Genomic DNA, 24,779 nt, shown 5'->3' with positions numbered 1-24,779 from the left:
AAAACTGTATCCTGTAATTGTATAGAAAATTATAAAAAAATATTTTTTTTTTCTTTGAGTTCTGATGTTGCTCTGTTCTGAATACCTTAAAATTTAAAGGACTTGCTGTAACACAATTTTGTCTGATATGTGAATTATTTATTATCCTATTTAAAAAAAAAAATATTATCCATTCAGCAAATGCTTTAAAAACACTTTATTGCATTCCAGATGCTTTTAAAGTACTTTTCACTATAAATTTTATGGGCAGCTTGAATTTTAAATATTGTCATGAATTATTTGTATTCCCATTTGTAAAATAGCCAACAAATTAATTGTTGCGGGCTAACCCGATCTCATGATGAAATATAGCAAGGTTTTCTGCTTCTATTTGGCGTAATATGTATATGCAGAAAATTTACTTTGGCATGCAAAAGACTGATAAATTCATAATTAATGGCATGGCTGGTTCAGTCGACAGAAATGCGGGACACACGGGCCTATAATAACCGCTGAAATGTTTGCGGGGCAAATCTCAGGTCAGTCTGAGCGCTCATGGGTATGCACAGTCATCTTTAAGTTTCTAAAGAGTAATGGACGATGCGATCGCACATTTCACAAGATCCACTTCAGCTTTCACTAGCCAAAGGTGAATAAGCCTTGTGTATGTGCTTTAACTAAATACTGAATCATGCGCCACACTCAAGGCCATCGCTTCAAACCGCCTGTCCAATTCAGCCAGAAATGACTCAGTCCACCACATTTTTATTAGCGAGTTTATAAAGAAAACAACGAATATTTGTTAACTTGCTAAAGCTGGAAAATAACGAAAAGAGAGTCCTCTCATGTCCTCTCAAGTTAAGAACCATCCGCGACTCGGGAGGATATGGGACTTAAATAATTCATTTAAACCAAAACATACTTATTCTAACCACTAAAATAATAAAATAATACAAATAAAATGAGAAAATGTTAATTATTTAATTTTTATATTTTATTCATAGCTCAGACAAAATCAATATTGGCTCTCGTCGTCTGGGGGGGGAGGGGGGGGGGGGGCAGTGCCCCCCCTAGCCCCCCCTAAACTCCCGCCTATGAGATAACTAGATGATATAATTGCAAGATATCTTTTTGACCTTTAAGCATATGTTCACTAATCAGAAGAAAGTTTCTCAGGGGCAAATAATTCTGTACATCTGTGCTAAGTGTTATTTCCTGTCCATCAAAAAAGGATACAGCATGGGTTACTCAAAAATATTATGAAAAAATGTATATTTACCGAGCAAAATAGTCCCATTTGTCAACATCAATGCTGTTCCGTTTATTTGCCACAATCTCATACAGGAAAGCCTTGTCCTCAGTCCTGCCCTTCGCTTGATTCTTGCCACAGTCCGCAGGCCACTGGAGGAATAAACATACTTTTAATGGTTGTGAAAGTTTTCTGCAATTGTTGTTAACTGGAGTTTGTACATCTTTTTCTTTAGTATCCACCCCTTTGATTAATTCAGCAATAAAGGTAAGATCATTTTCCATGTCCAGTCCATATGATACCATCAGCGGTTCCAGATTATTCTCCTTTACCATGTGGCGAAACATATTAACTGAGGCATCTTCATGCTAAAATTATTAAAAACAACAATTATTTGATATACATTAAATATATATATAATATATTTTTATTTTTATTATATATTTATATTCATGAAAAAATATATTAAATAAAAGGGGATTTTTCCTTATAGACTTAGGTTTTTCTTTTGTGGTTTTCTTTATATTTTTAACAAAAAAAAAAAAAAGAAAACAAAAAAAAAACACTGAAGGTTTAGTGTTCTGTGTTTTATGCATGTTACATGCACATGAAAAGGTAAAGTAATGTGTGTTATGTAGAACATGACATTAAGTTAATAATATCAGCAGATCTCATTAAAAAGCTTTTTGTTGTACTCTCAGCCTGAAGACTTGTGTATGTAGTTTGACACACCTTCCATTTGGCATCTAGCAAAAAGAAAAACAACAACATGGAATATATATGAAATGTTTGTTACATTAAAGGTTAATTACCAACCACAAGACAGTGAGTACGTTTACATGGACATCAGTAAACTAATTATTTACCTTATTCTGAATAAGACAATATTATGATTAAGGCAGTTACATGAGTTACTTTTAGAATATATTTCTTTCATGTTCCCGTTTTACATGTTATTTAACATCAATTATTGGCACACGTCATTACGTTCCAACGAGACGCCATCCAACGTTCCCTCCAGAATTTCACGTATTAACATAAAGTTCATCTTCATTATGGTATCATATACAGTTTTAGGTGTTTCATTTTTAATTTTACAAAAGCTTCAAGTGCAGTTAAACAATTTTATCCCAATTTTTTCTCAGACATGAAAATATCAAAATGATGTGTCATTAGTAACCCCTTGAAATAGAATTATTATTATTTTTTAAATTTTTATGGAACAGTGTGTGTTTTATAGTTGGTCACAATTGTGACCGGTGGGATGTGTATACTGAAATTTAATTATTTCTGCAGTCATCAAAATTCTTATATATATATATGTGTGTGTGTGTGTGTCAGCCCAGTAATTAACACATTTTAAACTGTTTTATCTCATGCTATAGTTACTATTATACATTTAAAAAAAAAAGTATACAGCACTGAATTGGAATACTAAGATAAAAAATTAAATAAATAAATAAAATAATATAGTTAGTATCCCAGCAGTCAATATTGTTGCCATCATTAATAATCCTCCTTCACACTGAAACACATGTTTAGTCCATGTTCATATGGAGGAATTATAGTGACACCAAAACACGTGGTCCTCACGTCAAAACATGCTGTTATGTTTTCTATTAACTGCTGTTTTACGGATAAGAGCTGTGTGAAGGTAAGGTTAACTATTCTTTTAAAAATCTAATTCTTTAAGTGACATAGTTTTTTAATTACAAAAATATTAAGAGCACAAGTGAATAATTAGTACTTTTTATACACACAACTATATACAGCAAGACCAGAGAAGTGAGAAACTCTGATATTTACCAGACTGGACTGCAGGAATGAACTTCTTATCAAACAAATGAGAAAATGGACCGTGACCTTGAGAATAGAAAAAAACAAATGTAAAATTGCTATTTGTAGATATGGTGGTATCACTAGTAATGGACATATCCTGAAACCATGGATGTATGTGGCACTCACCTAAATCATGGCACAGACCAGCAATTGTAACACAGAGAATGTCTCGATTGGTAATATGCAGCTCTGGCTGTTTCTCTTGCAGACTCTTAACCATACATCCTGCTAAATACGCCACACTAACACACACAAACAGAACCTCAGTTTACTCAAAGGAAAACATGATAGATAAATAGTTTAGTTGGTCAAATCAATTACTTTTACATCTCAGATTTCTAAATATTTACACTTTTTAAAAAACATATTCATTGGTAACACTTTAGAACACAATTCCATTATTAATTAATAACTACACAGGAACAAATGAGTAACACAATATTAGCACTCTTGTAACTACTAGTAACTAACAAGAAACTCACTATTACTTACTAATTCATTAATCTTGTTAGTTGTGAGTTTCTTGTTAGTTAATCATGATTCATTGAATACATTGTGTGTAAATATCCATTACCCAATGGAGTGTTCAAAGCGGTTATGTGAGGCCCCGGGGAAGACCCAGTATGCTCCTCCCAGCTGTTTGATGTGTCTCAGTCTCTGAAACTGAGGAGTGTCAATGATCTTCACCAGCAGGGGGTGCAGCTCAATGTGACCATGGACAGAGTCATTAACAACCTACAGGAAACAAAAAAAAAACTGTTTCTTAGAAAATTTGAGATAAGTTGTGATTTTTATTTTTTTTATTTATTTTTCACAATACAGGTCAGTGCCATATTGTTTTTTTTGTTGAATTTATTTGATTGTTTTTTTTTTTTGTGTGGGTTTTTTTGCGAGGAGAAACGATTTTAAACGTATTATATATATTTTGATGTGGAGGGGTGTATGTACTGTTTTAATAAGAGAGGATGACTCAACCTAACCACTAGCTTATTTTTCACTTCTTCTATTTCTTGTATTTATATTGAGCTTACCTTCACTTCAGTTGAAAGCTTCAATGAATATTTCTCTTCAATGTTTTGCAACTCTCCAGTGATCTTCTTTTTTTGCTCTGTGGTATATATGAAAGAATGTATGAATGTAAGAAACATTTTATTTCAACTTAACAACAAGAAAACCCAAGTATACAACCATCAATTACATTTCTGTAATGACTCAAAGCACAGCTGGATTAAGTGATTGATATTTTCTTCAAACTGCACAGTCCACTGAATATAGCAACATTAAGGATTTCAGTATGTCATGCACTGAAGCTACTAATTTGCAAGTGTTTATTTTAGTTCAAATAATTCAAGCTTCCTCAATGTTATATTTTTGACAAAGTAAATTGTTTGACATTTTATTTGAAATGGCTATTTATAAATAATACATGAATAGAATTTAAAAGACTCTATAGAGGAGAGGCTTTACTACACTGAATAAAGTTTGGAAACAGCTTGAAAAAAGAAAATTGAACAAGAAACTCAGAAATTAATTAAATAATTTTACAACCTGTAGGCTAATCTTCAACATGTATGTCATTAAACACTAATTTTGGATTGATCTGGCTTTAGAGTTTACACCAAAAATGAATGAATGAATGAATAAATAAAATAAAATGCTGTTTTAGAAAAAAACATCCACCAGCACATCAAAATCATCAGTGTTGAATTAACCTACCAGCAACTACAGTACTGTGAAAAGTTTTAGCCACTTCTGAAATTGTGCTGTAAATTGAGAATTTTCTAAATTAATGTCATAAATATAAACTATATTATAATGTTCATTAACTGGACAAAATTGTTTTATGGATTGTACCAGCTGTTGTCAGACAAACATCTCACTATTAATACAATGAGTGTCCAAATTAATGTTTATAACTCAAATTTCTGTATTAGTAAAATATATAATCACCTTATAATCATATTTTTAATGTCTGAAGCACCAAATGTGCATAAGAGTGCAGAGTATTATATATTCTTGTGGTTCATTTTAAAACAAGCACAATATCCATATGTTGAAAAGTGAGAAAAAAATTATTAAAAAATAACAATAATAAAATAAAATAAAAATGTTAGGGATGACGTCACAAAAACACAATTGTGTTTATCCACCTTTTCAATATCTTTTCAATATATAAAGTCAGATTGAATTACAAAGTAGGGTTTTTTCTTATGAATAAATTCTTTAATGAGCTGGAAAGATCAAACAGTGAGTCAAACATAATTTAGATTTACCAAATGAATATGATTTGCTGAAAAATGAAAAAAAAGGTAAAAACTCACATAACATCTTTCTTCTCTTACCTTCATTTTCTTCACACAGTGTTCTTAATTTTTCAACAGTTTGATTGAACGTTTCGTTCTGCATTGCATCAGGAGAGTCAGACATCTTTCTTTGTTTTTTTGGAGGCATCTGTTGTCTTCTTTCTTCTGTAGCAAACTATTATGATGTCAATCAGGATGTGTTGATCTGTTTCCAGCTTTTATAGATACAGAGACTGTGGAGGGTGTGTCACAAATACCGATGAGTGTCATCTCTGACATTAGACATCAAGGTGAGATACATTTATTTCAAACACTGGACATCTTGTGATGTTATGGAGTCACTGTTTTGCTGTTTTGGTGTGTGGGTTTGTGGATTTTACAGTTTAGTTTGAGAGTTTGAGAAGATTTTAAATTATAATATATCTTAAAACTTGTTTAAACTTAATCTATTTACATCAAACCACCAAGATCATTATATGTTATTAAAGATTCTGGATGATGACCTCAATATTTCTCACACTACTGTACATAGCCCAAAAGGAACAAAGCAGGTCTGCATAAATGTTTGCAGCATTTGCATAGTTAATACAGCTTTATTATGAACTACTAATATGATGTTTGCTGTCTGCTTTGAGAATTACTGACACAGCACAATCCAGATTACATGCTTGATTTAATCGTGAAAATTGACTGAAGGTCTTTTTTCTCTCTGCTTTGAGCTCATCACCTGTGAATGGTTTGACAATGAGTAGGCAAATGCCTTTGGTTATGTTTGTTTTTGTTTGTACTGTTAATGCCTGTTAACATTAGTCAGGTTTCCATCCAAATTAACCTCTTTTTGCCACCTGACTCTTCCGGCTCATATAGTGTTGTTTCAAACTTTTCCACTGTCTTCTGAGAATATGCCATGGTTTTTCAAAGCCTCTGTCTAACATTTGTTTCTGCAGCCGATGATACATGGCGTTTCTTGGCCGTTTTTGTTTTTTTCTTGGATTATATACATTCTTACTGCTGAAAAATGTTTTATAAAATGAATTGATATTGCCAATAAACAATCTAAACAATACAAGTTTATGTCGGGGTTGCTTTGATGAATTGAAATTTTAAATGGAAATGTAATTTAATAATTTTTTGCAAAGATAAATGACAAAATATGTTTGCAGTTACATATTAACAAGGCCATAGTCCAGTATATTTAAGAAAAAAATAAGAGTAACAAAAAATCTAGCTTGTATTGTTGTGTTACTTTTGACCCACCTGTGTTATTTTCCAAGTGAAATTATACTGAAGTCATTCATTTGTACAAAATACCATATTGATAGGCCACACTTGTGAGTTATTGAGCACAGCAAAAATATATCTCTGTCTAAAACATTATCTTTTAAAATTACGTTTTTCTGAAAAGTGGTACTTTCGCCCTGCTCTCCGCTTGTTTGTTTTATTGGTTAAAATGGTCCATGTACGTTTTGATAGTTTGTTTTTCCATTTGAAATGAAATAAGCAGAAACGAGAAATGGCTGTTTTCTAGTTGTTGTTTTTTTTTTTTTTTTTTTTTTTTTTTTTTTTTTTTTTTAAAAAAGAAGAAAAAAACGAGATTTTGGCTCAATTTTCGTTTCTTTTTGGTTCACAGGTAGAAAATGGATAAACCACTCAAAATAAGTTTTCCCCCTGTGGGCGGTCATGACACGCCCCTTTCCGCCAATTGGTCAACCAAATTTGAGCCTGCAATGTCTTCTTTCTTTGTTTGTTTTGTGTCTAAGCACGTGGTTCTATCTCTGTTTGTGTCTGTCACGTTTTCTTTGTTTGTTCTACAAGTCCGTCCCATTCAGCATTTTAACACTGAAGTGTGCTCAGCAGCACCCCCTTTGAACCCTTGAAGCGGTCTTCCATGAAGCCTGCATAGATGCAGGTTCTGCACACATTAACAACCCAGGAATCCTTGCGAAATGCCAATCAGACAACGGATGGGACGAGATTTCGCTCAAGAGCAATTGATGACAAGGCTGAGAAGAAAATGTAAGGTATAATTACGGTTTTTATGACCTAGGTGTACATTTTACCAGTTGTTACCTACAGTTTATAACAAAATTATGGTCATCGACCAGTGGTTGATATCTCAATCTCATAATAATAGCACGTTGAATAATATGATCGCATTATGATTCATTAAATAAATAGAACCGAATGTTAGGGCTTTACTGAGTCATATGTAAACCTAGTATTTATATTAAAACCTGTAAATTCATCTGAAACTCAAGCACATGTTTATTATGTGTTAAAATTGTAATCTGAGTTCAAATGGAACATTATGTATTATTACAACTGTATACATTATTTAAATAAGGATGTATATATTGTCTAATGCCCAGGTGGACTTAAGCAAAAGCAGGCTGTGTAGTTGGCATGGAGATAATATTTGGCAAAAAGAAAACAAACCTGCTATGATTTCTCTGCATGGCAAGCCATCTCGCAAACTCAATGGTAAAAATAACAACAACGATAGGCAGCATATTCCCCGAAAAAACAACCAGACCGTTATTTCCGGCATGACGATCGAGTCTGTCCCAAAAATACCTCTCAATGTGCCCTTGTGGACTCGCGCCAAGGGCCCTATAGGTCTGCACTACATGACGTTACCGAAGTGTGGACTCTGAGGAAGTCCACAAGTCCGGAGTGTGCCATTTGGAACAGGGCCATCCTCAGTTCGTTCATCAAAATAATGTGTATTAAAAATATTAAAATCTAGTTGCCTTTGTCTTTGGTTTATATGTGTATAAACGTGCATTGACTTGAAATCTATAATCCTGTAATAATGATCGTAAATATATATTCATGTTAAATGTGTTGTCATGAGGATCATGTTTTCATAAAAAACAATTCTGATCATTTTATCAAAGAGAATGTGGATATAGTGCTTTTTTTATGAAAGTTTGAATGAACATTCATCTCACATAATGGATCAGTGAAGTCATGACAAATCACACATCAACCCTCATCTCTCAGCTTTGATCCTGTTATTAGCTATTCATTCTTGTATTTGATCATCTATATTTTTCTCTGGAGTTTTTGTAATTATCTAATGTGAGGCGATGATCTACAGTTTGATCTGAATTACGGATCAAAGACCAAATAGAAATCACAATTATTAGAACAAGAAATATCAACACCTCAGTAAAACATTAATCTCAGGAAAATTTAACAAATAAGGGTTGGTCTGTTTTGCATAAGTGTTCATAAGTAAAAAATCAAAAACAGCATTCATTCTTTGAAAGCAAGTAAATCCAGTGTATCTGGTTCTTCTGTTCTAAAGCAGGAACAGTTGAACAGCTGATCTGTGTGCAAATTTGTATTCACAGTGCTTGAAGTGGGCCGGTACATTGTGCCCATTTTCGACCCCATGCCAAATTATTACCTCTCTCATTGAAATCACTATCTGATTGCCTAATCCTAACCCCTCTCCTACACCTAACTCTAAACCTATCAACACTAGGGGATAATAATCTGGCAGGGGTCAGAATTGGGCACAACACCGCACTTCAATATTTTACTCTTTAACGTACTGACATGTTGTCTGTACTGAGTCGAAGCATCACTGTCTGGGTGATAAGAAATGACATTATAAAGCACACTACCAACACTGTAAAACCCGACAAGTAACTTAACTCAAACCGTTTGAGGAAACCGATTGCCTTAAACCATTTAAGTTTTAAAAACTTAATAGGTTGTGAGTACTCTGAACTTAATTCAGTTGAGTTCACTGAAAGAAGATATACATTGCAATTAAATAAATAAGTGATTCATTGAGTGATAATTGTGCATTAGTGATGAACAGCTGCTGTTAACAAACAGAATTACTGAAGAAAAGAGAGAAAGGAACTACAACTGACTTCAGGACACAGCCTCACTAAAACCTGACAAGTTATGTTAACTCAAACCGTTTGAGGAAACCGATTGCCTTAAAACATTTAAGTTTTAAAACTTAACAGTTATAAGTACTCTGAACTTAATTCAGTTGAGTTCACTGAAAGAAGATATACATTGCAATTAAATAATTAAGTGATTCATTGAGTGATAATTGTGCATTAGTGATGAACAGCTGCTGTTAACAAACAGAATTACTGAAGAAAAGAGAAACACAAGAACTACAACTGACTTCAGACACAGCCTTAGATAAAATAAACTGAAATAAAATACATTAAATCTCTCAAGATCTGATTAAAACAACCCCACAAACAGCATCACCAGCTCCACTTATTAATCTAACCCGGACTGACTTTATTTCTGTCAGACGTCTACAGAAGATCTGATTGAGAATTAACTAAGGTTTAGATGTTGATTTATGTTTTCATTTGAAGTAACCATGTTAGAGATCAGTGTTTGCTTTAGTTGGGCTCTTGACCCTTGATTTCTGTCTTAGTGTTTTCTTTGGCTGTTGTAACAATTTGTTGTAACTCAAAAGCCTAGAGAAAATATCATCAGGTGTTATACACACTCACTCTCTTAGAAACTGCTTTTATCCAAAGCAACTTACAGTGCATTCAGGTTAACATTTTTTTTAATCTAACTTGTACCTAGATGTTGGTTGTTATACTGTATATTGGTGATGATAATCAATGATTATTGAATTGTTTGGAGTCTAATCTCTGATGAAATAGGTGTTGTGTAACTAGTTGGATTGATTACAGTAAAAGTGATCCTAAGAACCAGTGGTTCTGTGATAATCAGTTAATAAAAAGAACTTTCCAAACAGTTTGGTTTTCTGTGGTGTCACCTAGTCACACACAGAGACATCAATAATCCAGCATATGAACCTCAACAATGGTGACCATAAAATGGTGACCAAAAAAAAAAAAAAAAAACAATGCAGCAGAGCATGCTGGGAGCCATGGATGAGTTTTTGTACTACAATAGTCCCCAGCATGCATTGCAGTATGTTCTTTTTTTTCTTTTTTCGTAACCATTGTTGAGGTTCATATTCTGATTATTGATGTCTGTGTGTGACTGATTGACACCATAAAAGACCAAACTGTTTGTAAAGTCCTTTATATTAACTGATTATGAAAGAACCACTGACTTTTTGAATGGCTTTCATTGTAATCATCTGAGCTAACACTATAGAACCCTATTTAGTAAAGATTTTTGATCTCTGACCAGCTCCATAATTGATGATTTATCATCACCATTATGCTGTAATAACAACCAACAAATACCTGATCATATTTTCTCTGGGTTTTTTGAGTTATAACAAAACATGTTTCAAAAACACATGGTTACAACGTCCAAAAAAAATAATAATCTAAGACAGAAGTCAAGGGTCAAGAGCTCAACTAAAGCAAACACTGATCTCTAACATGGTTACTTTAAATGAAAACATAAATCAACATCTAAACCTTAGTTAATTCTCAATCAGATCTTCTGTAGACGTCTGACAGAAATAAAGTCAGTCTGGTTATTAATAAGTGGAGCTGGTGATGCTGTTTGGTGGGGTGTTTTAATCAGATCTTGAGAGACTTAATGTATTTTATTTCAGTTTATTTTATCTAAGGCCGTGTCTGAAGTCAGTTGTAGTAGTTCTTGTGTTTCTCTTTTCTTCAGTAATTCTGTTTGTTGACAGCAGCTGTTCATCACTAAAGCTCAATCAGCACTTAGTTAATCACTTAATTACTTGATTGCAAAGTTTTAAAACTTACATGGTTTAAGTAAAGGCAATCTGTTTACTCAAACGGTTTGAGTTACTATGACTTGTCAGGTTTTACAGTGAAGGAGGTCATTTGAAACCGGTAAACTTCTGGAAAGTTCAAGGATCGCGTAAGGGAATGCATTAGTAATGATAAGTAGTAAGTTCAAAAAAGTGCTAATGCAGAGAAAACACGGACGATTTCATCAGAGATGGCAGAGAGAAAAGTGACTTGCATCCAGATGGCAGTAGATTATTCTTTTCAGTGTGGATTTGTCTTAAAAGCATGCGTGTTTTATAATGAATGCCAGCTGAAGGTGTTTTAGATTATACGCTGGTCAGTGGTTTAGTTATTCTGAATGGATCCGTATGTAACAGATTTGGTGGGTTAATAGTTACACTTTTTTTGTGATGTTTAATATCTTTACTTTTCTCATGTTTTTCCTAGTTGATGTCATGCCTTTGTCTGATTTCTTAGGTGTATCTTGTTCTTGTAAATGTGACAGATTTCCTGAAAAACATAAAACACAGCAACACCCCTGTGAAAAATGCAGATGAGCAGGTTCAAACTGTGAGGTGTAAAAAGGCTGTTTAAATGGTAACATAAATTCAAACATTACGTGGTTTACAGTAATGATAGGGAAACGGGTTTTGTTACATGTGTGAAAAACAGGTGGTGCTGCATGTATAGTCAAGTCAAGTCAAGTCACCTTGATTTATATAGTGCTTTATACAAACAGATTGTCAAAGCAATCCCCCCCCCCCCTTCTGAAACAACATTAATTAGGAAAACAAGTGTGTCAATAATGCAAAAATGACAGTTAAAGGTGTTGTTCATCATTTAATTCAGGTGATGTTATCATTCAGCTCAGTTCAGTTTAAGTAGTATCTGTGCAATCATTTGCAATCAAAGTCAATTGATATCAATGGGTAAATGAAGTGTCCCCAACTAAGCAAGCCAGACTGTCCGGTGACAGCGGCAAGGAAACCTAAACTCCATCGGTGACAGAGTGGAGTGCAAAAAACCTTGGTGAGTAAAAACAGGCTCAGTTGGGGGGCCAGTTCTCCTCATGGCCAGACAAAAACCAGCAGTTCAAGGTTTCCACGGCTGCAGCAAAGTCAGATTGTGCAGAAGAATCATCTGTTTCCTGTGGTCTTGTCCTGGTGGTCGTCTGATACAAGGTCTTTACAGGGTATCTGGGGCTCATCTAGTCTTCCTGGTCACCAATGTCTTTCAGGGCTGTAGAGGTCCTTTCTAGGTGCTGATCCACCATCTGGGCTGGATACAGACTGGATCCGGGTGACTACAGTGACCATCTGATCTGGATACAGACTGGATCTGGTGGCTACGGTGACCTCGGAATAAGAGAGAAACAGACTAATATTAGCATAGATGCCATTCTTCCAACAATGAAGCAAGTACATCGGTTGTTATGGGAAGTGGTTCCGGTTGACCTAATTAATGCAGCCTAAAAAAGCACTTTAACGGATTTGGATATTACGAAGCATATTAGTGTGTTATGTGGTAAGCAGGTTAAAGAGATGGGTCTTTAATCTAGCTTTAAACTGCAAGAGTGTGTCATGCCTGTTCCGAACAATCGTTAAGTTAGGTTATTCCCAGAGTCTTAGGCGCTAAATAGGAAAAGTATCTGCCGCCCGCAGTTGATTTTGATATTCTAGGTATTATCAGATTGTCGGAGTTTTGAGAACGCAGTGACTAGATGAACAGTTGATCTGTGTTTGCCTTTCCTCTGTTAACTTTTACTTTGGTTTACACCTATAATGCTCTGTCTGTAATTATATGGCTTTTTTGCCTATTAATAGCTCTTTTTTATTCAGTATTTTCTAGGCTGATTAATCAAGAACTATAATCATCATATTGAAGTGCCTATTTATTTTCACATTTTATTTATAATTTACATTTGCATTACAAAGTAGGAAAACAGGTGGGCTTAAATATATGATAAGAATATATAAAACTTTTTTTTTCATAATAGGGTCACTTCATGTATATTAAAAGTATTGGTAACACTTTATAATAACGTTCTGTTATAAGTCATTTATAAATTATTAGTTGATGAACTAATCATTTACAAAACATGGACTATACATTCATAAATGATTAATAATTATAAGTTAACATTTTAGTAATGTTTTATTAATTCAGTTATTAGTCACTTAGTAAAGTTTTTAGTTTAATGATGAACGATCATTTACAAAACATGATTATATGTTCATAAATGATTAATGCGTGGTATACTAACGATTTACAAATGTGTTTGTAAGTTATCTTAAAAAAAAGTTCAAATCATGAAATAAATCAAACTGATCATTAGTAGGTTTATAAGTTATTAGTTGATACATTATTTATCACTTATAAATCATTGAAGTATTTCTGTCAAAATTGTTTTGTATAATTCTCAATAAACAATTGTTAATCATGAACAAATGATGAATAAACCATTAGTAAATGATCAGTATAGTGATTTATTGGCAAATTTGTTAGCTTGTCTGTGTTCATAAGCACAAACATGCAGGTATGCTAAAGCACTATTTTTAAGAAGAGTAATTCATTTGTTTTGAAGTTAATAAACATTTATAAATGCCTTAGTCAGATGTTAGTTTTGTTAAATCCTTTCACTCATCAGCACAGACTTGTGTTCTGTGTGGAGTGTGTGGATCTAGTGATGAAGTGAACCCCTTCCACTGAAGCTCACATCAGGTGCACAGCGTTAAAAGACCCCATGTGTGTCAAGAGAAGACCGCTGTCTATACCCTCACCAGTCAGCACTTAGTACACACTACAAAGGTTCAACAGCTGTTATAGATGATGTGTAAACGCATGAATAAATCATTTACAAAGCTTTCTGCATCCCCTAATCTAAAGTGTAAACTATTCATCACTTGTAAATGTGTTACATATCACTTGCAGGCCTTTCTTACCTGTTACAAATTATTTGTATATGTATACAAGTCATTTATAACACTTTCTGCATCCCCTGATCTAAAGTGTAAACTATTCATCACTTGTAAATGTGTTACGTATTACTTGCAGGCCTTTCTTACCTGTTACAAATTATTTGTATATGTATACAAGTCATTTATAACACTTTCTGCATCCCCTTATCTAAAGTGTAAACTATTCATCACTTGTAAATGTGTTGCATGTTATTTGTTGTTTTTATTTTTATAAAAGTCATTTATAATTCTTTCACTTTACCCAAGCTTGAACTTATTTTTTTTTAAATAAATAAATTAACACTCTGCCACCATTTAATCAGCACTTAATTGTTATTTTTTTTTTTGTTTCCCATGGGACAGCTGCTCACCATAACATGAAAAAACGCACCATAAACGTAGTCCCATTATTTTGTGCATTTTATTCCAAGTCTTCAGAAGTCGTACGATACCACCGTGTGAGAAAAAGATTTTGTTTTCCGTATATAATCATTATACATTAATAACAGTACCATAGCGGCCGTCTCATCCGTAAAACTTTCAAAATTGGGCGCTTCAACACAAACGACACTGGTTTGCGGCAGTGAACTTCAAACCTCGCTTCTTATTGGGTGTCACTTGTGATTTGCGACCACCATAGATTGTTTGCGACATGCCAAATTGTGTTCGTGAGATGCTGCGCAACGCTTTGAAGGATGGAAGTGCAGATCAGGAGAATGTTTGCAACGATTAAACATTTTAATTTCATACTGTAACTCACACAAAATTGTTTTGCTGTCAGAACACTGGTAATGTAGCACACGCGTCGTTTTATCTGTTCTTTATACTGCTTTTTGTAATGTTTTAGATAAATTATTGTGACTAACGTACATTTATCTGCCTGCTACACTTTGTATATTGTCAAGATGGTTATGTTTAAGATTATAGGGTGGAGTATGGAGCTTAAAATTATCTTTTTATACAATAGTATATTAACAGATAATAGCCACTGTCAATATATCTATATTGCGTTTTTATTTTTGGGAAAGTGGCTAAAACGTTTTAAGATTATAGAGTGAGTTAGAGGCTCAAAAGATATCATATAATGGTAAAATATATTTGCATAAAAAAATATAATTTAAATATCATATAAGGGATTTGTATAGATTTGTATATCCTGTAACTGAAAGGTATACCACAACCTTTGCATATGGCGAATACATGGTAAAAATTTACAAAACTGCAGTTTGTACATTATTTATAAAGATCTGCAAATGATATGTAACACATTTACAAGTGATGAATAGTTTACACTTTAGATCAGGGGATGCAGAAAGTGTTATAAATGACTTGTATACATATACAAATAATTTGTAACAGGTAAGAAAGGCCTGCAAGTGATACGTAACACATTTACAAGTGATGAATAGTATACATTCATCATTTGTTCATGATTAACAATTGTTTATTGAATTATACAAAACAATTTTGACAGAAATACTTCAATGATTTATAAGTGATAATGTATCAACTAATAACTTATAAACCATCTACTAATGATCAGTTTGATTTATTTCCATGATTAAATTTTTTTTAGATAACTTACAACACATTTGTAAATTGTTAGTATACCACTCCTTAATCATTTATGAACATATAATCATGTTTTGTAAATGATTCGTTCATCATTAACTAAAAACTTATAAGTTACTTATAACTGAATTAATAAAACATTACTAAAATGTTAACTTATTACTTATTAATCATTTATGAATGTATAGTCATGTTTTGTAAATGATTAGTTCATCATTAACTAATAATTTATAAATGACTTATAACAGAACATTATTATAAAGTGTTACCAAAGTATTAAAATCTAGTTGCCTTCCTCATTGGTTTATATGTGTATAAACATGCATTGACTTGAAATCTATAATCCTGTAATTCTGGACCGTAAATATATATATAAATGTTAAATGTGTTGTCATGAGGATCCCCAGATGGCAACATATTGTCGGCACAGATCCGGCCCACATCTGGCACACGTGGAATGATGATCTGGCCCATATGTAGCATGGAATGATGGCAGTTGGGTGGACCACTTCTGTTTGCAAGATCTGGGCCTCAAGCAGGCCATAGCAATGCCACATGTCAGCCAAGAGCAAAGAAATAAATCACGCTGGATCTTATCCGAGCCACACAACAATCTGCCCGTATATTATTTAGTCCTCCTCAGTTTGTCTAAGTTTGTTAACAAGCAAAATCACTGAAGGAAAGAAGACGACAGAAAAAAAAGAAATGAACAGAAACACAACAACTGACTGCAGCCACAGCCTTAGATTAATTCAGCTGAAGAAAAAAGACATTAAATATCTTAAGATCTCAGCAGAGGAGGATTAAACAGCTCCACAAACAGCATTTCCAGCTTAACTTATTACTAACCAGACTTCCTTTATTTCTGTTAGAGGTCTACAATTTTTTTATTGAGAATTAACAGGGTTTAAATCTAAGGTTTTTCATTAGAAGTCACCATAATGGTGATTAGTGTTTTCATTCGCTGGGCTATTAACTCTTATTACAGCTAATTAATTTTTATTGGCTGTTGTGATGGTGTAGTTATCAAACACATTTGCAGTAACAAAGACAAAATGACATCAGCTGATGATTGTCAACTATTGACAGTCACTAATGTTATTTAATTGGAACAATTGTGTTGTGCCAATAATACATTTGCTGTAGAAAACTGCAGCATAAGATCAAGATGATTGTGAACTATTGATCAGTTAAAAAAATAAAATTAAATAAAAAAAAGTTTAAATTTTATATTAAATAACACAAGTAGTCATAATTAATTGATTGATGATCATCAATGGTGACACTAAAAAGTGTAATGTTGCAATGCATGCTTGCTGGCTAAGTAAGTAAAATACCTCCCAGCATGCATCACGGAATAAATTATGTCAGCGGAATCATCCTATTTTTTTTTTAATTCTAAACTTTGGTTCATGTGGCATTTATTTTGTATTTTTGCTGTTTTGTTGTAGGGTCTTTTAGTAGCTTTTTGTGATGTAAAGAATTGATCCGATTAGTTGAATATTTTGTCACCATTGTTGAAATTCCTATGCTGATTGCTGATATCTGTGTGTCAGTGCTGATCAATTTTCTGTGTACTTTTAAATTGATGTTTTAACTCAAGTTGTTTTAATAAAGGTTTTGTAATGTGAATGCATTAAATTACAGTTTCAAAAGACATCAGAATCATGCTGTTGTATGGTAATTGTGAAACCATCAACATCAAATACCGCAAATGTGTCAAACACAATGGCGCCAAAGACAAAATATTAATAATAAGAGTTAATCCTCTGAGGTCTAGGGGGTTTTGGGTATCTGGAGAAATTTTGACATCCCCTGACTTTTGTGCTTTTTTCAGTGGCTTATAAATAGATACATGGCTAAAGTCTAATAACAACGTAATCAGTAGTCACACTGGGCTACAATAATATGTTAAAGAGCATGCATGAGACTTGTGTTTTTTGAGCGGAAAAACAAGGTTTCTGCGTGGTTAGTAAAAAAACTACAATTTGAAGTCACTGAAATAAGGTCATAAAAACACATACAGAGCATTTGTTCACAAACTGTCAAACCTGGAGCTTGTTAGCCCTAGGAATTTTGCTTCAAAAATTATTGTGAAAATCAATCACAGAAAACAATAGATGATCCAAAAAAATTTCTAAGATACTTGTGTTTTCAAAAAGGGCATATGCGGTGGGGCGTCAACTATCATTGAATATTTGTTTGATTCACACCCTGAGAGAGTACAAAGACCCACAACGAGACCCACATACATGAGTCTGCATTAATGAGCCTTTCAGATGCAGGTGAGTGAAACGAGAGGAAGAAGTTACAAGAAAAGAATTGTGATTGACAAAATAAATGCATATATTTTTTAGGTTTGTAGTTTATTTAGAATATATTAATTATCCCACAAAATAACTGAGATTCACTTGCGAGGGTGCAGTTAAAAAGTTTATTAGGAACAATCAATGCTGACTTTTCAAAGTCTTTGAATTTTTAGCATCAATACTTCCATGGCACACAATCTGTCAGAAATCATTCTAATATTTGATCCGGTTACTCAAAACTACACATTTATTTTATTATTTAGGGTATTAAATTGACACCTGAGAAAAAAGAGATTATTTTTTAATGAATTGAAAAACCAGCATCGTTTCTAACATGATTAGATGTAGTTATCATTCAGATGTTGTGTGCAAAATAATTTATATATATACTTGATATTAATTTATATATATATATCTATATATATATATATATATTATATATATATATATATACAGAATCCCAGCTTTTAAATGGTATAGTGATTATATTGTTTACACTTGGAGTAAGAACTGGAGTAATGTTGCTGGAAGATTTCCAGATTTGATCACGGCTGCATATTTGAAAATTTTAAAATATATTAAACTAGAAAGCCGTTATTTTAGAAATTGCAAAAATATTTCACAATATTTACTGCTTTAGCCAATGCAAACTTCTGTATTTTGGATCATATATATGCAGGCTCATGTGTCATATTGAAATATATATAATGAATGTCAACATACCTGGCATTTACAAAATGTATATTGTTTTATGTGCTTCTTAAGGACATACTAATTTTGCAGAGACTTTGAAGAGATGGGAGTGTGTGGCCTTGCTTGGTCTTAGCTGTGTTCCAGAGTCCTGAGTGGGCTGCTTCATTCCTTGCAATTCGGCATATAGCTTTTGCAACAGGTAATTATTTCTCTGAAATAAAAAAGTAAGCAGTTCTGTTAACCGCACATTAAACTGCAATTATTAACATTTAGTGTGATGGTCCCACTGATACTATTAAGTCAATTTACAGGAAAAAAGAACACAATACCCACATTGGAACATTTATTGTCAGTGTTATTTACAGCTGTTAATAGGACTTGTTTTTTTTATTAACTGATTTACACGGAAAGCAGATAGTTGATGAATATAAAGCTTAGTTTACACTATTCTACTGAAAACACAAGCATTGCTTTGTATGAAGGACCTATACTAATATATATAGTTAGCAAACATATATTGCTATATTCGTGAAACAGACAATAGCCTATCTCAGTCAATAAGTTTTGACTACTTCATTCTTACTGGGACTATTAAATCGCTAGCAAAACTCTCTATAACTCCATATTACTTTTATATCGTATGCCATCCTATGTCTAGGATGTTATAGAACATAAAAAAAAAACATCCTGGCACGTGAAAAACATTGAAATGTCGTAACTCTGAAATTTCATAATGTCGTGTTTCACCTGATTATACATTTTAGTCCATGAATTATAGTTTTGGAAAAAGTCCTAACTAGTGAAAATGTGTGCAAGTTATATGAAAACTAATACAAATAGATTAATAATAAAAAAAGACTTACTCATGTTTGTCTCTGCAGGGTCCAGCCGCTTCTTTCTTCTTTCTGAAGTAATCCAAATCTTTTTATGAACAGCGGTCCCTTATTGAGGTGGAATTATGTCTTATTCCTTTCAGGCGCGAAGGTGAACAGTAACATTTAAAAAACGTGAAGTACAGTCCTCGCTGCTCAGCTTCTGTTTGCTCTAATGTGGGGGCGGTTACCCGCCAGCCGAGCTTCAAGACGATTATAATAACAATAGCGCACGCAGTGCGTGTGGGGGCATGGGGTCGCATTAGTATTATAATGAAGGGAGACTTGAAAGACTGGACATCGCTTTTTGCTTTCATATTGATTACTTTATCACCCAGAATATTTGTTTTCGATTAGCACTATGTCAGTTTAAAAGTAGACATGTCCAGCTTTCTATTAGATATATCTCTCATGTCTCTTTGTTGAGTTATTCACTGAGGTTACAGTGTTCATTTTAATGAGTGTTTCCGATTGAAGATCATCGCAGCAGACCAAGGCTGCAGGACAGCGCACCTATTGTTTTTTATTTTTTATTTTATAAATGCACAAAGTTTTGTTGATTATTATGTGTAAGATACAAATACAAGTCGAACTCTTTACTCGCGAGATTTTATTAGATAGTCGTGTGCCTTTTTATTCTGTACGATCAAAACTGAAAAGTGTGGAATTTAGGTGTCCTTATCCCTCTTTTCGGCGGCGTTTATCAAGAGAAAATGTCCTTCAAAAACGCATATCTGTGTTAATCAACTCCAGACGGGTAAAGACGCACAGCTATGGAAAACAACCCAATCACCCATTCTGGTGACTCTTCAAATGAAACAAACATTAGATTTAAACCTTGTTTATTCGCAATACAGACAACTCTACTGTTAGAACTCTATCATAAAGGTCAGTCTGGTTCAGTAGATAGGTGAAGCTGGTGATGCTTGTTTGTGGAGTTGTTTTTAATCCCTTCCTCTGCTGAGATCTTCAGAGATTTAATGGTCTTTTATCTTCAGGTTGGATTTCAATTTAACAAGGCTGTGGTTGAAAAGTCAGTTTTCTGTCTCTTGTCTTTGTCCTTCAATGATTTATGCTTAGTAAACAAGGCTCTAGACAAGCTGAGAGGACTCTCTATAATACATATTTTTGCCGCATTTTGTGGCTCTAGACAAGATCACAGGTGTGGTATTATTTCTTTTGTTCTTGGCTGACATGTGGGCATGCTTCTGGCCTTGTCTTGTCGGCTCAGATCTGGCACTCACAGCAGCAGGTACACCCGAGAAGTGCCATCATTCCACTGCTACATGTGGGCCAGATCATCACTTCCACATGTTGCCAGATGTGGTCCAGATCTGGGCCAACAATAATTGTGCTATCTGGGATCATGGTCCTGTCTGAATCGGGATTTTAACGGTGCCTCACACACATGAGTCCATTAGCTGAACTATTTTTTGTTATTGCTTCTCTGGTGAGGGAAGAGTCTGGTGTTTGCGGAGCTGTGGCTTGTTTTTCATGACATAGAGTTTGGATTATTCATTTGGCTATCAAGTCAACTTCAACTATGGACAGTGTTTGGGAACATTGATGTAACAACTGATGATAGCTTTTTGAACCACTCAACTTTCGCATCCTACAATCTTACATTTACTTTCCTCTGTTTTTCGCTTTCCTATTTTTTCTTTTTCTTTTTTTTTTCAACAATAGTGACAATAAACAAAAAGCTTGTTTTGTGATAAACAGAGCTGGTCTGACTATTTTGTCGATTGTCACCATTGTTGACATTCATATGCAGATTCTTGATGTCTTTGACTATACTTTTAATTGTTTTGTTTAGGTATTTTTTTATTTTTTAAATTTGAATTTTTAAAAATTTATAATATATAGGTAAATTTCAAACAGTAAAAATTCTAAAGACTACCAAACATAAACTGCCATTAAATACATTTTAACATGCTTCAGGACATTAAACCATCTCTGATTGACGTTAGTGAATAAGGCCACTATATGGATGCAGGGAACCAATCACCATAGGCCAGTACGTAAGGAAACTTGATATGATCAGAATTGTTTCTTCACAGGTTTTGCGTGCAACAAATGTTGCTTCAGAAAAACACACACCGTTACAAGCACCCGAACCACAAAAAACAATAAAAAAAAAAAAAAAAAAAAAAAATATATACCTATCTATATATATCCGAGAACCCCCTATGATATATACTATATATATATATTATAGTTACCTAATATATATTAATATATTAAATTTATTTATTTTGTTATTATCCTTATTTATCTCCTAGAATTGTAACAGTTCCTGACTTTCAGTGTGCTACACAACCACAACAATTTTAGTGTATTTGGGAAAGAAGCACCCCTTTGGGCTTTACTAATCCATCATCCAGAGTTGATAATGCTCAAAAATATAAAAAGTTATAGACACTGAAGTGCCTTGAAAAAAAAAAACTGTACCACACTGATTTTTCTTGTTTTTTTTTTCATATACAAATACATGAAATCAGTACTGGAGCAATCCAGAAACAGTAATGGGTTTGGAAAGTACACCTGTCTCATGAGGTTTTCTGTTTCAAATTTTGAAGGAAGATACATAAAAAATTGTTATTCCTGCAAACCATCTTGTCATGAGACTATTGTTCTAGTCCCCCCCACCCCATTATAAAACAATAGACAGAATCTTATACATTGTATCAGTGCATTTATGTGCACCGCATCGCAACACAGATACAATGCACAATAAGGATAATTGTCTATTTTATCAAAATAACTAATAAAAAAAATAAATATGTATAGCCTAGTACATTTTCTGCAGAGGCTGTGGGACTTTCCAAGTCACAAGCAAGTCTTCTAGTCATATCCATCCCAAGTCCTCAAAGAGTTAAAGTTAATGAGATAATACTGTGACTACATTAAGTGATGATTGTGCATTAGTGATTGACACCTACAGTTAACAGTCAACACACATCACTGAACGAAAAGTAGCGAAACACAAGAACTACAACTGAATTTAAGCACAGCCTTGGTATGAAATCAAATTGGAAGGAGGATAAAAAAAACTTTGCCACCATAATTGTGGTCAGTAATACAAACTTTCAGTTGGGCTTCTTGAGCCTTCTTAGCAGTTTTTTATAAGTATTGCTTCTAAAGCAAATGCATTATTTGTTTGCAGCACCACTTGTGCAATCATGCTGAAACAAAATCTTGATTAGGCCTAAATAAAAAACACAATAGGCATTTAGGGCCATGAACCATATAAATATGAATCCTCAACAGTGGTAATGATTCATACTGTAGTGCAATTATTGGGAGTTTTTTTCATGTAATTTACGCAACATGAAGCATGTTTGCTGAGTGTCGCCATTGTAAGATTTTCATATGCTGGTTCTTGATATCTGTGTTGTGTCTAAAAGCACTGGAGTTCAAAGTTCTGTATGTTCTACACCTCAATTTAAAATTCATTTTCTGTAAATATTAGAGGCATACTTTTTATTATGCGTGTGGTAATTTCATTCGGTATGATTATTCTTAACTTACATTTATGAAATAACAAAAGCCATTATTGTTGCATATGATCACACCCAGATCATTGTGGACTATTTGTTATTGTAATATCACTGATCTCTCGTCCTCTACAACAACACCACATTTACAGAGATGAGATCTACAACAACAAGTCAATGGTCAAGAGCACACCTAAATCAAAAAAACCACTGATCTCCAGCTGGTTGCATCAATTTTAACCATATAATATTAACATCTGATCCTCTGCTAATTCCTCTAAATAACAGCAGGTGATCATGTCACTAATTGCAAAGTCATCAGTTTTATGAGTCATCTTAATTATCCTCATTAACTTTAACTTTAAACTTACATGTGATGATCTCTCTGCTGAATAAAGTGGCTCATCTATTATTCTTTTTCTTCTGAGGAAATCCAAATCTCAAATCCTCCACCACATCACATCTTGTTGGGGTGCGAATTATGTCTTTATTCCTCTCATCGCGCAGCAGCAAAGCATGTTATAAATAATACATTAACTTGAAGAAACATCTCGCTGCGTTGTCTTCTGCTTGTGTTGGGCGTATTCCAAAAAGTCCGCGCGCCCTTCAGTGAAACATTTGAATCTCAAAAGCGCGCTTCGCGCGGGGGCGGGTCGCATTAGAAGATAATGAAGGGAGACGTGAAAAAACGGACTATTCGCGGTTGTTTTCATATGGATTAGCCTTTATCAACAGAATATTTGTTTTCGGCAGCACTTGTTTTAGTTTAAAAAGTAGACATGTCAGGCTTTCTATAGATATCTTCTCTCATGTCTTTCTATGTTTGAGTATTCACTGAGTTTAACAGGTTCATTTTAATGACGGAATTTGTAACTGAAGATCAGCGCAGACCAAAGGCTGGCAGACAGACAACTCCGGGTTTGTTATCTTTATTTCTATTTTATAAGTGCACAAAAGTTTTGGTTGTTATTCTGGTCTGTGTATCAAAATAAGTAGACCTTTTACAGATTTGATTGATGTATTGCTCTTATCTGTACGCCCTCAAAACTGAAAGTTGTAATTTAAGTTGCTGTTTCGGGGTTTATCAGGATAAAATACCCCAAAACCGTCGTATACGCGTTATCGACTCCAGAGGTCTTAAACTTGAACATCGTTTGAGGACCTGGGATATGACTTGAAGGACTTGCGGTGTGACTTCAAAGTCCCACCTCTGATTATCTGATAAGTTAGACATTACCACTTCACACTGATCAGACTGCTCCTACAGTAAGTAATCACATGCTGAATGGTGGGGGTTATTTACACAGAATGGGTATCATACAGTCACTATCCGCTCGTCACAGTCACGAGAGCCGTTTTAGTGGATGGTCCTCATTCTGTTTGTGAATGTATTGCCTACAAAACCATGCTGTTTTTTTTTACTACCAAGAACACAGTTCATTCCAAGCATAAGTTTATTTCATAACCCCAGATAACAACACATAACTCTCCCATGAAGAAATAAGATGTAACCAAAGGATTACCGGTCCATACTTGCAACATATTGCTTGTTGTACTAAAAGTGCTCCTCCATTGTCTTTCGGCTATGTCCCCAAAAAACCTTCAAACTGGCTGGTTATTAGCATACTCATACAAAAAAACACAACTTGACCCAAAGAACTGGTTAATTTAAAGAACCGATCTCGAATCTCCCTTTTATGGTTGAAGCATACAGAGAAAAGGTAGTATCCTCACAATTATATTCCATTCTTAGAGAGAAGAAACTGGTCTATCTGTGAGGATACTTTATTAGTGCTATTTGGATCTTAGTTTGACACTATTGACCACAACA

General features: G+C 33.8%; 1 protein-coding gene across 1 annotated transcript in view; it reads right to left on the bottom strand.

Moving 5' to 3' along the window:
* The window catches only part of LOC122143676 (deoxynucleoside triphosphate triphosphohydrolase SAMHD1-like), a 13,545-nt gene extending 7,938 nt beyond the window's left edge, over positions 1–5,607 (bottom strand). The window contains exons 1-7 of the mRNA XM_042754255.1: positions 5,410–5,607; positions 4,099–4,175; positions 3,642–3,802; positions 3,194–3,309; positions 3,035–3,091; positions 1,961–1,974; positions 1,259–1,596 (exon numbers count right to left, since the gene is read on the bottom strand). Coding sequence (XP_042610189.1) covers positions 1,259–1,596; positions 1,961–1,974; positions 3,035–3,091; positions 3,194–3,309; positions 3,642–3,802; positions 4,099–4,175; positions 5,410–5,518 — 872 coding nt within the window. The 5' untranslated portion in view covers positions 5,519–5,607. The remainder of the gene's footprint in view (positions 1–1,258; positions 1,597–1,960; positions 1,975–3,034; positions 3,092–3,193; positions 3,310–3,641; positions 3,803–4,098; positions 4,176–5,409) is intronic.
* Between the last annotated feature and the right edge of the window lie 19,172 nt (positions 5,608–24,779).

Source organism: Cyprinus carpio, unplaced genomic scaffold (genome assembly GCF_018340385.1).
Source record: "Cyprinus carpio isolate SPL01 unplaced genomic scaffold, ASM1834038v1 S000006481, whole genome shotgun sequence".
In the NCBI taxonomy this organism is placed as follows: Eukaryota; Metazoa; Chordata; class Actinopteri; order Cypriniformes; family Cyprinidae; genus Cyprinus; species Cyprinus carpio.
Note: the sequence above shows the minus strand (reverse complement) of the source record. Positions and strands in the feature narration are given on the sequence as shown.